The sequence below is a fragment of the Quercus lobata genome, chromosome 9 (genome assembly GCF_001633185.2).
Source record: "Quercus lobata isolate SW786 chromosome 9, ValleyOak3.0 Primary Assembly, whole genome shotgun sequence".
Classification (NCBI taxonomy): Eukaryota; Viridiplantae; Streptophyta; class Magnoliopsida; order Fagales; family Fagaceae; genus Quercus; species Quercus lobata.
The window spans coordinates 17,593,005-17,608,074 of NC_044912.1; the positions used below are offsets into that span (position 1 = coordinate 17,593,005).

The window sequence follows — 15,070 nt, forward strand, 5'->3', positions numbered from 1 at the left end:
TCAAACATCTTTGAGTAATGTTATATATACATCGATCTTAACATTAGTTGAGTTAAGTTTTAATTGGTTCTCATTTGGATCTTCTACTAATATCACATTTTTACCTATTAATAGCTTCCCTTCATTTCATTTATTTTGTATTTTAAGTTAGTCACTTAGCAAATCGAGGTCATTTTTGCCTATTGCTAGGTTCTCAATAGTAAATCTTAACATGAAAATTGATAACGGATAAAAACTATAATATCTACCACAATTACAAGAAAACACATGGAATTTCCACACACAAAGAAAACACACTGCGGGTAATACTAACACCAATGCTGCACAAATTACCCAGATGGATCCTCCTATACTAGATTTAATAAGATGTGATTTTGAATGCCAAGCATGGAAACTCAAGGACTAGAAGTTGAGTGGGGTAGGGGTAAAGAAGAAACGGGTATGTCCTTTGGAAGGCTTGGGAATGGGATTGTAGGCAATGTTGGTTTTGGCAGATCTGGGAGATGGGGCAATTCAGGCAGTTTAGGCAAAGGAGGCAGTTCAGGCTTTGCCACATGAGGCAGTTGGAAACTCAGGTTTAGGCAAAGAAGGTAACTCCGGGTTTGGTAGAGTCGGGATGTGAGGAATAAGGGGGAGTTCAACCTTAGGTACTGGTACTTCAGGTTCGCAAGTTTGGGAGTGTAGGAAGAGGCGGGAGTTCAGGCTTAGGAAGCACGGGAACCTCAGGCAGTGTTGTTTCTGCTAGGAAGCGAGAGGCAAGAACTTCACTGCCACTTATTAGCAGCATTGCAAAGAATAGAATGCACATTTTCTTGGGACAATTCATGTCTGGATTACTATCTTTGATTGGCAATTCAAAAGAAAGTTAGGCTTCTTATGAGAATGGTTTGCAAGCAAAGTTTGACAGTGTTTTATAGAGGGCGATAAACAGGGATGTATGGAATGGCTGTCTGCTGTTGGTTGAACCACTTATCCATGGCACAATTATCAAACTGTTTGGTAGATGGGCTCGCCAGATATAGCAGAACTCTATCATGGAAGTCAATGGAAATTCATCTTTTTGTTCTTAGCTTCATAGCCTTCATTATACTACTACCACCTGGCAGTAGGCAAACTGATTGATTGGACCTCAACTCCTCCAATATCACGTGTGTCTTAGTGGCCAAGGGCTCAGAATCATTACATTTATTGTATCACACTCCATTCTTAAAAAATGTCCAGACACCTATTTAAATGTTGTATGTTGAACAAACAATGCCAACTAGAGAGACAAGAATCCAATCTAGATAAAAAGCAACTAGCACAAGGATCAAATGCAAAAAACATGAATACAACTTTGATGTATAATTCAACTAGAATGATAAGCTAGCAATAAAAGTGGGGGCAACTATGGTCATGTCCAGGTAGGGAAGCCATTTTGATCGCCCTCTCTTTTAACCCTTTTTTTTTTTTTTTTTTTTGGTTATAAAAAAATGGCGGCAACAGGAAGTTTTAACCACATCATATACGAGCAACATACGAATTGGCCTGAGTAACATATCTCACCCACCTATATGGATTATAAGTTCCGGATTTCTTTGCTATCTGCAAGTATTTCACCTGCACCAAAAACATGTAAGACTTGAGCATCTACAAAGGTACTCAAAAGGAAATAGAATTTAGCTCACTAAACCAGAAAACACATCTATTGCACAATAAAATTATCATTCAATTGGTTCCAACAATAATTACAGCCACAAAATTGCATGGTATAAACCCTCCTTGTTAACCACACACAAGAAAACTATAAGCATTAAAACAGGACCAAGCAATGCCCAATCTAACAGGCCCCAGTTTACTGGACTTTGTAACTTTTCCCAGGGGGAAGGTAGGGTGTTTAAGGGGTAAGAACCACAAGACTCTAGAGTATTCTGGCCATAAAAATACCAGCCTTACTTATGATCTGACCTAGTTCAGATCAAGTATTTAAATCATTATAAACAAGCTTTTGTTTTGACCCAAGTCACATTAGGCATTACTGCTGATTAGACTAGCAGCCTGATCTGACCCACACAACACATGCTCAGAAATAGCAAACAGGACCAAATCATAACAGCAAACGGTTCAATTGAATGTTCAAACTAATGACGGTAGAACAAAACAAATTAATATCAGAGCTTACAAATTACAATCCATCTCATGGGTTAAATGTGTGGGTACAATATGGTTAAGTTCCTAGCAATGAGCATATTATAACCAATGAGCAAAATCAGGACTTGGCTTTACCTGAAGCCTGGAAGCATTATACATTGGTATTGTGAAAGTCATGCTAACTGGCCCAGATTCTTTTGTAATATTTCCTGTAGTGAGCGATAAATGTTGCACACATAAGGAAATACATCAATCACAATGAATTAGTAAGAAATTAAACACAATTACTGGGATCATCAACTATGATACTCATATTACGACTGATCATAGCTGATTGATAAATCATACCATGTGATTCCGGAGAAAATGTTAGCTTTGCGCGCAGAGTATGTTCAGATCCACCAACAATCTGTTGTGTAGGACATGCATTAGTAACTTTAATCTATCTTTTTTTTAATTTTTTTGGCACAAGGAAACATAATAAAATTGGCTATGGAGCTTTATTTTATTATTTTAAACAATTCGATAGTTATAACAAAGGGGGAGGGGGGAATTGGCTATTGACCAAAACAAACAGCCATGAGAGTATTAATAAGAGATCATTGCCTTCTTTAGACCCCATTCAAGTCTCCTATTTGCTTCCTTGAAATTTGTTGTCTGTCCAATTGCTCCAGGTTCCAACTCAAAACTGGCTCTGAAAAAACATCAATTGATAATCTAATGAGTGAACATTGAATACTGTAATACAATGTGCTCTGTCCAACAGCGTGGCCTGTGTGTTGACTCTTGATTTTTAAAAAATAAAATAAAAATGATGAAGAACCATCTCATAACTAATAACAACCTTCTATCTCCATCCACATGAACATCAAAGGTCAAACTTTTTTTAACATAGCATTACTTTTCCACTTTAGTCTATTCAAAATCCATAACCGACCGTAAAGCTTTGTATTACTTTTCTGATTAATTACATTCACTAGAAGGTAAGCAAATTTATGCGGTTCATGGATAAATTTCTACTGCAAAATTGGTAAATCAAGGACCTCAGCTCTGAAGCATCAAATAGCATCACAAACTTTTGCTGACCTTATCAAATAATAGACAGATGGTATCGAATAATACCTCGTAGTATATTTTGGTAGTGGCATCTGAACCATAATTGTGTTTGCAGTAATGCTTGAGGAAAACTCCGCACGTACTTTAATAATTACTTCAGCCTACAATTGTAACTCTTAAGATGTTTGTGAGTTAAAGGATAACGATTTTACTATAACATCAGCATTTGCTTGGTGACCTTTCGATGGAACTGAAAGGTATTATTATGTTCAGTCACATGTTAAAATTAAAAATCATATAAAGCCAGGAGGAAAATAAAAAATTGATATGATGACATATGGCAAAGGCACCCATTTTATTACATACGAATAGTTCTTTATAAAAATTACATTTTCAACCTATAATTTAGAGGGAGTAACATATTCAACCCTATAGTTTTAAAAATAACAAATTAAACCCTGAAATTTCAAAAAATAATAAATTAAATCTTGAGGTTCCAAAAAGTAATCCTATAGTTTCAAAAGGTAACGTATTACTTATCCAATTAGGTTTAATACCTACAGCCCCTAAATTATAGGGTAAATGAAACTTACCCTAGCTCTTATTAACATTTCCAATGATAGTTCAAACTTAATTATAAACAAGGACAGTATTGACCTTAAGGGCTCCTGTTTCTTCAATCAAAGTGTTTACACGAAAAGGAGGTTTGAACTCCTGAGTCAATCGATAGTTCATGACCGTAAATTCACCATCTGGTGGTACCTGATAGAATTAACATGATTAAGCACCAGTTTAGACAACAAGAACAAATAAATAAGTTTCTTTTTTTTTAATTTAAAAAATTTTCCAAGCTAATTTATCTTGATTTCACTCACCAAGCTCAAAGTTTTGTCCATTTCAAAACTATCTAGATGTACAGATTCATGAAAATTACAATCATCCAATATCACTGCTCCAGTCCCAGATGAACTCCTGTAATCTATCATGGAAAGCAGCAGCACCAAATGTAATGGTAAAAGTAAGATTTAAAAGTATAGCGAATCCCTGGTAACATTTATTTGGACAATGGATACAAGGCATCATAACCAGCGACAGTAACCAGATATTTCATACTATAAGTCTATAACAAACAAAAAGCTTTAAAAAAATAATTAATTAATTAAAAAAAAATTTAAAGAAAGAAGGTAACCTCATAGAACAAACTTCAAAAACATATATCACCATGGACAATTTTAAGAATGAACTGCGTTACACCTTTAAAAATATTATCTTAAACAACATTACTGGAAATATGGCTTTTAAACTGGAAAGTTTTACATGTTGATGCAAGTGAACAAATTGAGAGCATCACAATCATAATGGAAAAGACAATTTTTAGAATTATTGTATCAGATATGCTGCCAGTAAAAACCAAAGAAATATACCAAATACTGATCTCCCTCCTCTTCCTATAGTCAGGTCATCATTAAGAGCTAATCGTATTTCTGGATTGCCAGTGAGATAGCTCTTCATTTGAATGGTGCCATCTATCTCAGAAGTCAGTATATATCCCTGTTTAAACAACTTTATACTGATTAACAATGGTTCAAGTAGTGATGAACTAAGAAACATATAACCAATAAAAGAATGAACGTAATAAATAAGACTATCTAGAAAAAGATCACCAAAATGAGACGTATGAAAAAGGAAGATTATCATAAATTTAATGTACCATGAAGAAATTTTTCAAAGAGAGATCAACCTTGAGTTTAGATCCACATGATGCATCCAACAAATTGATAGTACAGTCCACACAAAATTATTGGTTTAATTACACATTTGGTTCTCAACCTTTGCCCCATGTTTCAAAATGATCCCTAACCTTTCAAATGATTCAATTTAGGTCTAACCTTTTAAACGTGTTTCAAAAGGTCCCTTCTGTCAATTAGTTGATATGAAAGTCTGACATGGTAAACAGAAACACTTAAATCACACTTTGATGCTGACATGGAGCCCAGGTGACAGTTGAAAAAAATCAGCTGCTGAAAAAAAACCCGTGCGTAGAGGAAGGCCTAAATTGAATTGGATTTCCACTTGGAAGCCCCGAGAGGAAGGCTCTAAGGATGACTAAGCTTGATCCTCAAGATGATTGGCTTCCAATCACTGAGTCAAGTTTTGAATTTGAAGCCAGGTAGCACCAGGGGTTGTTGTGGTCAGGAAAGACAATGGTGGGCAGGTCAAGTTTTTGGGTACATCTGGGAGAGTACTAAATAGTGTTGTTGTTAAGGTGAGAGCAAGTTTGGACTTAGCCACTTCTCTCTGTGTGATGCCTCGTCATCACTCTCATCCATCAAAACTTCTCTTGATCCCTTCCATGTGGGTTCTTTTTGTTTCATTCAAAATCAAAAGGCTCCAAATTTTCACTTTCTCTAAATAAGAATTTAATGCCCACTCACTTGGTTTGAGTTCATGACTATTGACTACAGTGAGCTCGAAATGAATTCATTATTTCCTCCAAATGGGATTTTAGAATTTAGATCTAAAATTGGTCAAATAATTAGGGTGCCTTGTTAGAGGTCAGTTGCTGGGGGATAAAATTTCTTTCCTCTGTGGGTGTGTGTCAAGGATTGGAAATGGTAGGGAAACCACTTCCATTCCTCATAAAGAACAGGGTTAAAAAATGCCCCAAAGAAGGGATTTCCTGAAATCCCTCTTTGTTGACGTCTATATGTTGAGCTAGGGATTTAAGATGTGAAATATCCAAATTCTGCTTTTCACATGCATAGCACATGTTCTCTTTAACAAGCTGCTGTCTTTTTTTAAAAATAAAAATAAAATAAAATAAGAACTGCCACCTGGCTCCTTGTCGACATCAGTGCTTGATTTAGTGCTTCTGTTTGCCATGTTAGACTTTTCCATCCGCCAATCGATGGCAATGACCTTTTTGACACAACTTTAAAAGGTTAAGGACTAAACTAAAACATTTGAAATGATAGGGACCATTCTGAAACATGGGGCAAAGGTTGAGAATCAAATGTGTATAACATCATATTATTATTATTATTTGATAAGTGCAATATACTGTATACATAAAATTATAGAACTAAAAGTGAGCTCACAACAGATTGCTTAAGTTTTAATTAAGTAATGAACTGAGCAGTGAGGAACCAAAAAAAGAAGGGGGGGGGGGGGGGGCACAAAAACAAAAAAGCAACATCAATCTTTAGACAAAACCATCAACAAAGACATTTATTGACATGACACAAGCAATATAGGATTGATATTATGAACTTAAAATTGATTATAAAAGAATAAAGCAGATAGCTGTCATGGTTATCTTTAAATAGGAAAAAAATTGTATATTAAGTGCACACAATGCTTGTGGGCAATGCCTTTTTTTTAATGCATAAATTTTCCCTTGAGACTAAATAAGATTAAGAAATATACAATAGATATCATGACATAGTAAAATAAAAAGCAAATGGTTAGAAGATGGAGGCTAATGAGAAAGAAGATAGAAGATGCAATTATCACTGCTTAGCTATAAAGAAAGCTGAGGAATTTCTCATGAAGATCACAAAGAAAGGACGAGTGATTGAGAAGGAGAGATGAGGTTTGAAAGTGCTTACCCCCTAAACAGGTATATTCCGGAATATGTGTGGTGGTATGGTAGTTCTTTAGAATTCTGTGTGTTCAATTCCATGTAGTCTTTTTGATAATTTGATAGTTTTTTTTTTTTTTTTTTATAAGTAAAGAAAATTTTATTCATAGACATAATAATGAGTCACCCAAGTAAACAGGAAGTATACAGCAAGGGACCAAAATAATCAAATACATAAATTACAAGCATCCATCAAATCATAGACTAAAAAATAGAATGACTTCCTATGATAGACACCCAGTCCGATAGACTTATAAAGAAGAAAAGTTTTAAATCAACTATAGTCCTTTCAGAATCTTCAAAACACCAATTGTTTCTCTCCTGCCAAATGCATCACATCAAACAATGAGGGACAGCCATCCAAATAACACCATTATGATGATGACCAAAATTTCCTTGCCAACATGCAAGGAGCTCAACCATAGTCTTTGGCATCGCCCAATAGATACCAAACAAGGTGAACACCATAGACCACAACTCATAAACAATAGGACAATGTAGTAAAAGATGGTCTACCAATTCTCCATTACTTTGGCACATACAACACCAATCTAGAATCAACACCTTCTTCTTACGTGAATTATCAATAGTCAAGATAGTTCCTAAAGCTGCAGTCCAAACAAAAAACGTCACTCTGGAAGGAACCTTCTGCTTCCAAACACTTCTCAAAGGGAAGGACTGAGTACATACACCCAACAAAGCCTGATAATAACTACTTACCTCAAAGCCCTTGCTCTTAGCAGATGTCCAACACATCTTATCCTCACCAATACCTCTCAATAAGACTCCACATATAACATCCCAAAAAATAGACAAAGAATCTAATTCCCTCTCATGAATTTCTCGCAAAAATTCCAAGTCCCAAAAAAGAACCCCGTTAGGAAACTGCATGAGATCAGCCACATAAGCCTCCTTATCATTACTGATTCTGAATAAATCTGGAAAACACGTACTCAAAAGGATTATCCCCACACCAGACATCATGCCAAAATTTCACTCTAGTCCCATCTCCAATCAGCCACATAAGCCTTCTTGATAATTTGATAGTTACAGCAGGGAAGGGAGATTTGAACCCTGGATGTCTTGGAAATACCAGTAGATGCCAACTAATTGAGCTATAAGGCTCTTGGCTTCAATTTCATGTAGTCTTTTCCAATAAATAATTTATTTACTTTATCATAACCAAAAAAATGCAGTGGTATGGTAGTGGATTGGCTGTTTTTTGTGTAGAATTATCACATGTAGAATTTTTAGCTATCAATTACGAAGATTAGGGGCCTTGTGAGGAATTGCTACTGTTTTTTGTTTTTCTATTATTTTTTATTTATTTATTTTTATAAGAAACACAGATTTACCTTGGATTTGTCAAAATAGAATAAAATTGATGAAAGGCATATGATATATGTACAATATGAGCATCTGTAGGATGGAGATGGTCAATCATAGAGGCTAAGCTAGTTCCATTTCTACACTGAAGAAGCAAATTAACTACACGAAGATAAAGACTCTTAGAATTCAATGGATCTTGTGTAACGTTGCACTCTTTTAAATGCTGATTTAGTGTCAGTTTCTAGGCATTACTATTGAGACACAGAATTCACACCCCCTTCTACCCTGGCCAAAAAAATATATATATATCGATAATTGTGGGAGAGGGGATTTGAACTCTAAACGTCTCCATTGAAAACATCAGGAGGTGCCAGTTGAGCTACAAGGCTCTTAGCATCAAAGGATTCTGTTTTTATCTCATTACCATTAAAAATATGTACAGGGGCTTGATTCTAACTTATTATGTAGTGCCGCTAAACATAGTTAACTTCCTTCACCTGTCACTTATTAGGTAGATAATGTAAAAATTATACCACATGTGACAACACTGAAATTAGAATAATAGCTGATATTAGAGTGAAATGAAGACAGAAGTACGCACACTTGAGCTAAAGGTGATGCTGATTTTCTCAATTAGATCAACAAAAATCTCCTCCCTCCTCCTACCCGTAGGGTCATTTGCTACAACAGATTTTGTGACAGCTGTTCCTGGCATTCTTTTTGTCCCTTGCTGCAGACATCCATATATCAGGAATCAATAGGAAGAGACGTGCAAGAAGAAAAAAACAGACACCATTTAAAGTCCCATTATTGGAGAAGTAAATTAATCAGATGACATCATACCATAAAAAGGGCAGAATATTGCAAACGTGCATCTTCAACCACTATTGGCTCATTAAAAACATAAGACTTCAACATTTCGGTGGATGTTGTTTGTACATAACCAAAATCCTGGCAGTGAAATACAATCCAACATGCTTCAGAAAGTGCGATCAATAAGTAAAATCAAGCAGGTTCAATGAAGTGTCAAGACTTATTTACTGCAGAATGGAAATCTATAACACATCTAAAACAGAAAGAAAGCCACAATTATGCTCCATCAGAAACTCAATTTGATTTTTATATGTGCTATACTTTGATGCAAAACTCCAAATTGAATAATTTTCTCACAAGCATTACTCATACAAATCACGTTCAGATCTATTGCTTACAATTGTTATGGGGAATTTACAACAACGAGAACAATAAACCAAGCCTTAGTACCAAAATTTTGGGTGGCTATAGATCCTCAACAGACTAATCGGGATTGGCCAAACGTATTATTAGGAAGAATATATAAAGAAGAATGAACATTTTCAAATACAAGAATACTTTAAATATGCAGAACAGAATGCTCAAAATTCCTAAACTCATACAGTAAGGATAATGAGATAGTCAGTTCTTCAACACTAAGCAAAGTAGATGATAAATTGACAATTAATTAGCAAGATCAAGTTACTACATTCATAGAGCCAAAAAGAAAAGGAACGAAAATTTGGAGGGGACGGGGGAAGGAGATTTATAGTTAGCATAGTTATCATAACTGAACTGAGGGTTGAACCGGCTGAAAGATTGGTTAACTAGTTCAACCGGTGGCTCAATGGTTGAACTATAGGCTTATTACTAATTAATTAATATATTATATAATTATATAAATTAACTAAATTCAAATAAAATTAGGTCATTCAAATATATTAAAATAAAAAACTATATCATATGACATAAAATTAGAAAATATAAAAATAAAAATAAATAAATCAATTTATGTAAATATACCCAATCCTATAATCCAAAAGTCTACATATCAGATATCCCATAAAAGTTCAAAAATAAAAATTTTACCTTAAAAAAATTGGTACAGTCTTAATTTTTAAATTCAAGATTTTACCAAAGTAGTAAATAATAATAATAAAAACAAAATAACTTTTTAGTAGAGAATGGAATGACAATTCACTGTTGCAAAGGGGAGAGAATACGTTTAAAAGGCTACAAGCTAGTTATTATGTTTGAGTAATTGACTTAAACACGCACAAAAAAAGTCAAAAAGTAATTTTATTTTTGTCAGAAGTGTGATAACTTTTGCATCCTTTTTATGAATTTATATTCAAAGCATTATGTCTTTTAGCCGCAGGTCACGGTATGACTGCTTGAGTGGTATTACACTCCATACCAGTCCAGAAAATATCACAGAACATGGGTATTACCGTTTAATTGGTGGTACAGTCCGGTATTAGTAACACCGGTACATAGGCTTAATAAACATAAGACCAATGAATTAACTCTTTTTGATAGGAGTTTTTTTTTTTTTTTTTTTTTTTTTTATAGGAAAGACCAATGAATTGACTCAGCATGACAAGATGCTTACTATAACTTCATCAAGCAACTCGTACACAAGCACAAAATTTTTCCGCAATGATTCTTCATTCAGAATCCCAAGGTAATCTTTAATGACACGGGCAATCCTTTGTAAGAGCTCCAAGACGAGAGAGGGTGATACGTTAACTCTTGTGGTTGCAACAAAAAACAATCCAACAACCTTCACATGGAAGTAGTTTACACCATCCAGATTCTACCAATGGAAAAGACACATTAGAAAGAAAAATCAGCACACTGCACCATATAAGTCATTAAAGTAAATGAAATAATCTACACATCATATCAAAAACAGATAAGCAAATTTCACAAAACAATATCTGTGCAGGTGAAGTTTAATACTAACGAAATTATTGCCAACTTCTGAATAATAATATTTGTTTCTTTTGGGCACGTTTTGGTGTTGTGACCAACCGGAGAGAACATGAGGACGGGGAAATCACATCCTAATATCAACTTTAAAGGGTATAATGAAGAGTGTGAAGCCATTTTGCTAGTAAAAATCATCCCTGTCACAATACAGCAGGATTTTGAAAATTTTCATATTGACACAGAGCTCTTGATATTTCTTGTATACTAAGTACTAACATTAGTTCAAATGAGGGCCACTCTCCCCCCTTTTTAGGGAGGAGGGTAGAAATAAAGTTTTTTTTTTTTTTTTTTTTTGATAGGTAAGGGTAGAAATAAAGATAAAAGAGTGGTAAGACAAAATGGTTAAGAGAAACCAAATAGTAAATGCTTGCAATATCTTGAACCAATAATTCATAAAGATAAAGAGATTGAAAATGATGTGAATCATATTGAAACAGAGTAGGGCGGATGAAGCAAACAAGCAAATCAAGAGTATTGTGTGATAGCATACCTATTAAGTTAAAGGAAAAATTTTATAATATTTCTATAAGATCAACTACTAAGAGCCAGGCCATTAAGAAGAAATATGTTCATAAAATGAGTGTACCTCAAATGAGAATATTAAGATTGATACATGGAAATACATGCACAAATAAGATTTGAAATGAGGAAATTTGCATAAAGATAAGGGTGACCCCTACTGATGAAAAGATGAAAATGATACAGAATTGTTTGAGATGGTTTGGTGCAGAGGAGAGTGATTAATACAATAGCAAGAAATATTGAGTTGATTCAAGCTGAGTGAACAAAAAAAGTAAAGGAAGCTTAAAATAACATTAGTAGAGACAGTTAAAAAAGTCGTGTCAATTTAAGAGGTAACATAGAGAATGATTTTGAATATAGTAGACTGGGGGAGAAGAATATATACGATTGACCCTGATTATTCTGTTGGGGATGTACAGCCGAACTCAAAAAGTTTTGAAAATAAGGCTTTATTGTTGTTAGGGGTAGGGGGTGGGGAGAAATTTCTTAAGTTAGTGCAGATGATTAAGTCCTCTACTTTGGTTTATCAATATCTCTCCCAGAAAAGGCAGATGTGATAATATAGTATTTATTTTTACCTTTAAAAAATTCTCAAATATTCTAATCCAATAATAATTAATAAATAAAAAGTAATTACAATTAAGAGCAAAAGGTAATAAACGAAACAAGTAAAGAAGCTTAAGAAATTGAGTTAATGTATCCCACTAAAAGGACTCAAATCCACATACCATCCTTTCAAGACTTCTAGCAAAAGTGAATTGGATAGGAAGCAGACAATTATTTTTGAAATTTCAATGCAAAGATGAAAATATCCAGAGAACAACACCAACAATGAGATATATGATTTAAAGATATAAACTTAAAAGAGCTAGATTGATTCATCCATTCGATAACATTTCCAGCACATTACAGTCCTTCCTTTCAGAGACTTCCAATGAAAATTTTACTGTAATAAACCAGACAGTTATTGTTGAACTCTCAATGTAAAAAATCTACGTACCCAGAAGACATTTGATAAATTTTAGACCATTAACTATCAGAATGTTTTTAAGGACACATACAGGAACAGCAATGTGAAGTAATTGTGTGAATCTTTCATTTCATATAAATCAGCAGTTTGGCATCTAAGGAAACATATTGCCTGACATTCTTCAGTAAGATAATACCTACAAAGACAGGTGGTGCCTCCTCTTGCCCATCCTCTTTCCAAAACTTCACTTTACGGAAAAATATTTCTGTGCTTCCCTTTTGTATTTCACCACGATCTGCAAGACAGATATCATATATTCTCAAATGCTAGGTTTCATTATTAAATAGCTAACGGCAAAACAGTATAACAGTACTTCTATATATCAGAAAACTAAATGAACTAGATACTGACATTTTACAAGCACAAATTTATCATAGAAATATCGTAAAATCAGAGAAGACCAACCTAGAAAAGTGCATCTGCTACGTAATGCTTCAGCTATGATGACAATATTACTGAGAGATCATGTTTAGGTTAATTTATCACCAATTTTCTGTAACTACACAGTCATTCTTACTAAAATCAACATACATTAGGAACATTTTCTAAACGACCAAAGGGTGGAACATGAATAGATGGAATAGATTACTCGAAAAATAAATCAAACCCATATTTGTTACAAAACGATAAAAAGTACATACATCGCCGGTATTATTTTAATATGTTAAGAGTATAGGTAATTGCACAAAGTTCCATTTCATGTTTGAATTCATAACCTCTTTTTTTTTTTTTTTAAGTAGGGAGCCGCTCAAAAGAAGAGCCCTTTGGACTTGCTGCCAGCCAGTAAAACCCCGGGTAATCCAAGGGCATCCACCCCTGATCGGCTAAGAGTATAGCGTTTAGACCTAACAATCACGCACTTCATCATTACAAAAAACAACATGTTTCCTTTTCCCTAAACAATGTAAAGCCGATTCCGCTTACTATATGTCATTTTGAAGGAACAATACCACATTGTCATGCAAAATTCTTCATAAATATATAGCTCACCAAATCATTTCTTTATTTTTTATTTTTTTATTTTTTTTACCTTCTCTAAACCTAATTTTCATTGTTATATTTCAATTTTACTTTCTTACCAAGCCTCATTTTTACCTCAACTCCACATAAATCTAGTAGAATCACGTGTGATGTAGAAAATTTTCACTGGATCTATGAAATATTAACTAAATGCAAGAAAATTCAAATGAACCAGATATAGATTGAATTGAATCGAGTATAAAGCAAATCAAATCGCTTTCGGAATCGTAATGTTTCCGAGATCTAATTGGAGTACGAATTGCAACGCAACATTCTATTTGAAATGTACAGATTTGATTATTGAAATTTTGAGGTAAAATTCAGAGAAGGAAACTCACAGTCACGGAAGACAATGTTATCGCCACGCTGCGATAGAACGAAGAATTGCGAGATCATGATGGATGAACGATCTCTCTCTCGGTCTCGCTGTGCGAACTCTGTTCAAAGCTCAGATTGCTTTGGCTTTCGCTTTCGCTTGGCTTATTATTATTTCTTTTGTGTCTTTTAAATCTGCGAGTTTTTCACTTTCGACTATTTATAGAGCTCTAATGCTCTCGGTGTGCAAACGCGGATAAAATAGGTAACTAACACTAATTTTCTAACTATTTAGTTAGTAGGGTTAGGTATTATTTTATAGCATCTCGAGTCTAATAGACTCGATTTTGGCCCGTAAGTCGAGGAGAGGTCCACCTGTAAATCGAGTCTCTAAGACTCGATTTACATGTACATATTCATCTGTCTGGTTATCATTCTTCTATTCTCATTTCAAAAAACCCAAGAACAAAATCAAACTGAAAACTCAAGAAAAATCTGACCCAGGCCGCGCGGCCTGGGTCGCGCAGCCGATCTCTCCGGCGACCCAGGTCGCGCTGGCCCTGGTCGCGCGACCCAGGTCGCGCTGGCCCTGGGCCCGCTCGACCTGGGTCGCCGGAGAGATCGACCTCCTCGGCGGTCCAGAACGAGGCCTGCGCTAGCAATGGCTCTTCAGGTATTTGAAATTTGAAAGAAATTTGGATTCTGTGTTATGATTTTGGGAGTAGATTGTATAACTGTTGTAAATCGAGGCTAAAAGAGTCGATTTACACTCTGATGTGGAAAAAATACCACATCAGACCATGAAAATCGAATCTCTTATACTCGATTTACAGGCCAAAATCGAGTCTAAAAGACTCGAGATGCTAAAAAATAAATTAGTTTGATAACTGAACCAACTAACTAAATAGTTAGAAAATTAGAGTTAGTTACCCATTTTATCCTGCAAACGCAGGTAGTTTACTATTAACCAGAATTTGGGGGCTTAACTAGGTGAGTAATAAGAAAAATATTATATTCATGATATTTTCATAATTCTTGTTACCGCTGCAGGGTAATTTCAGCAGCGGATTCAAATTATAATTTATATCAACTTATCATTTAGGAGTTTTTGTAAAAATATTGTAAAAGTTACATTTCTCAAGTAATAAAGGGCTATAATAAAAAATAAAAAATAAATAAAAAGATATTGGCTAAAGGTTAAATGAATAGAGCAAGACCTAAGTACCGTACTTAGATGCTATTTC

General features: G+C 34.6%; 1 protein-coding gene across 2 annotated transcripts; it reads right to left on the bottom strand.

Moving 5' to 3' along the window:
- Positions 1 to 1,155: 1,155 nt before the first annotated feature.
- Positions 1,156 to 14,031, bottom strand: LOC115960762 (AP-4 complex subunit mu). 2 transcript variants are annotated; one of them, XM_031079751.1, is made up of 13 exons: positions 13,850 to 14,030; positions 12,632 to 12,726; positions 10,560 to 10,763; positions 8,999 to 9,106; positions 8,757 to 8,885; positions 4,611 to 4,737; positions 4,062 to 4,165; positions 3,844 to 3,948; positions 3,253 to 3,347; positions 2,737 to 2,824; positions 2,479 to 2,539; positions 2,266 to 2,339; positions 1,156 to 1,599 (listed from the first exon to the last, which is right to left on the bottom strand). In XM_031079751.1, the coding sequence occupies exons 1-13, from the start codon at positions 13,905 to 13,907 to the stop codon at positions 1,501 to 1,503; spliced, it is 1,347 nt and encodes a 448-aa protein (XP_030935611.1). In that variant the 5' UTR covers positions 13,908 to 14,030; the 3' UTR covers positions 1,156 to 1,500. The 2 variants fall into 2 exon arrangements, with proteins under 2 accessions (XP_030935611.1, XP_030935612.1); XM_031079752.1 differs by lacking the exon at positions 8,999 to 9,106 and having other exon boundaries at positions 13,850 to 14,031.
- Between the last annotated feature and the right edge of the window lie 1,039 nt (positions 14,032 to 15,070).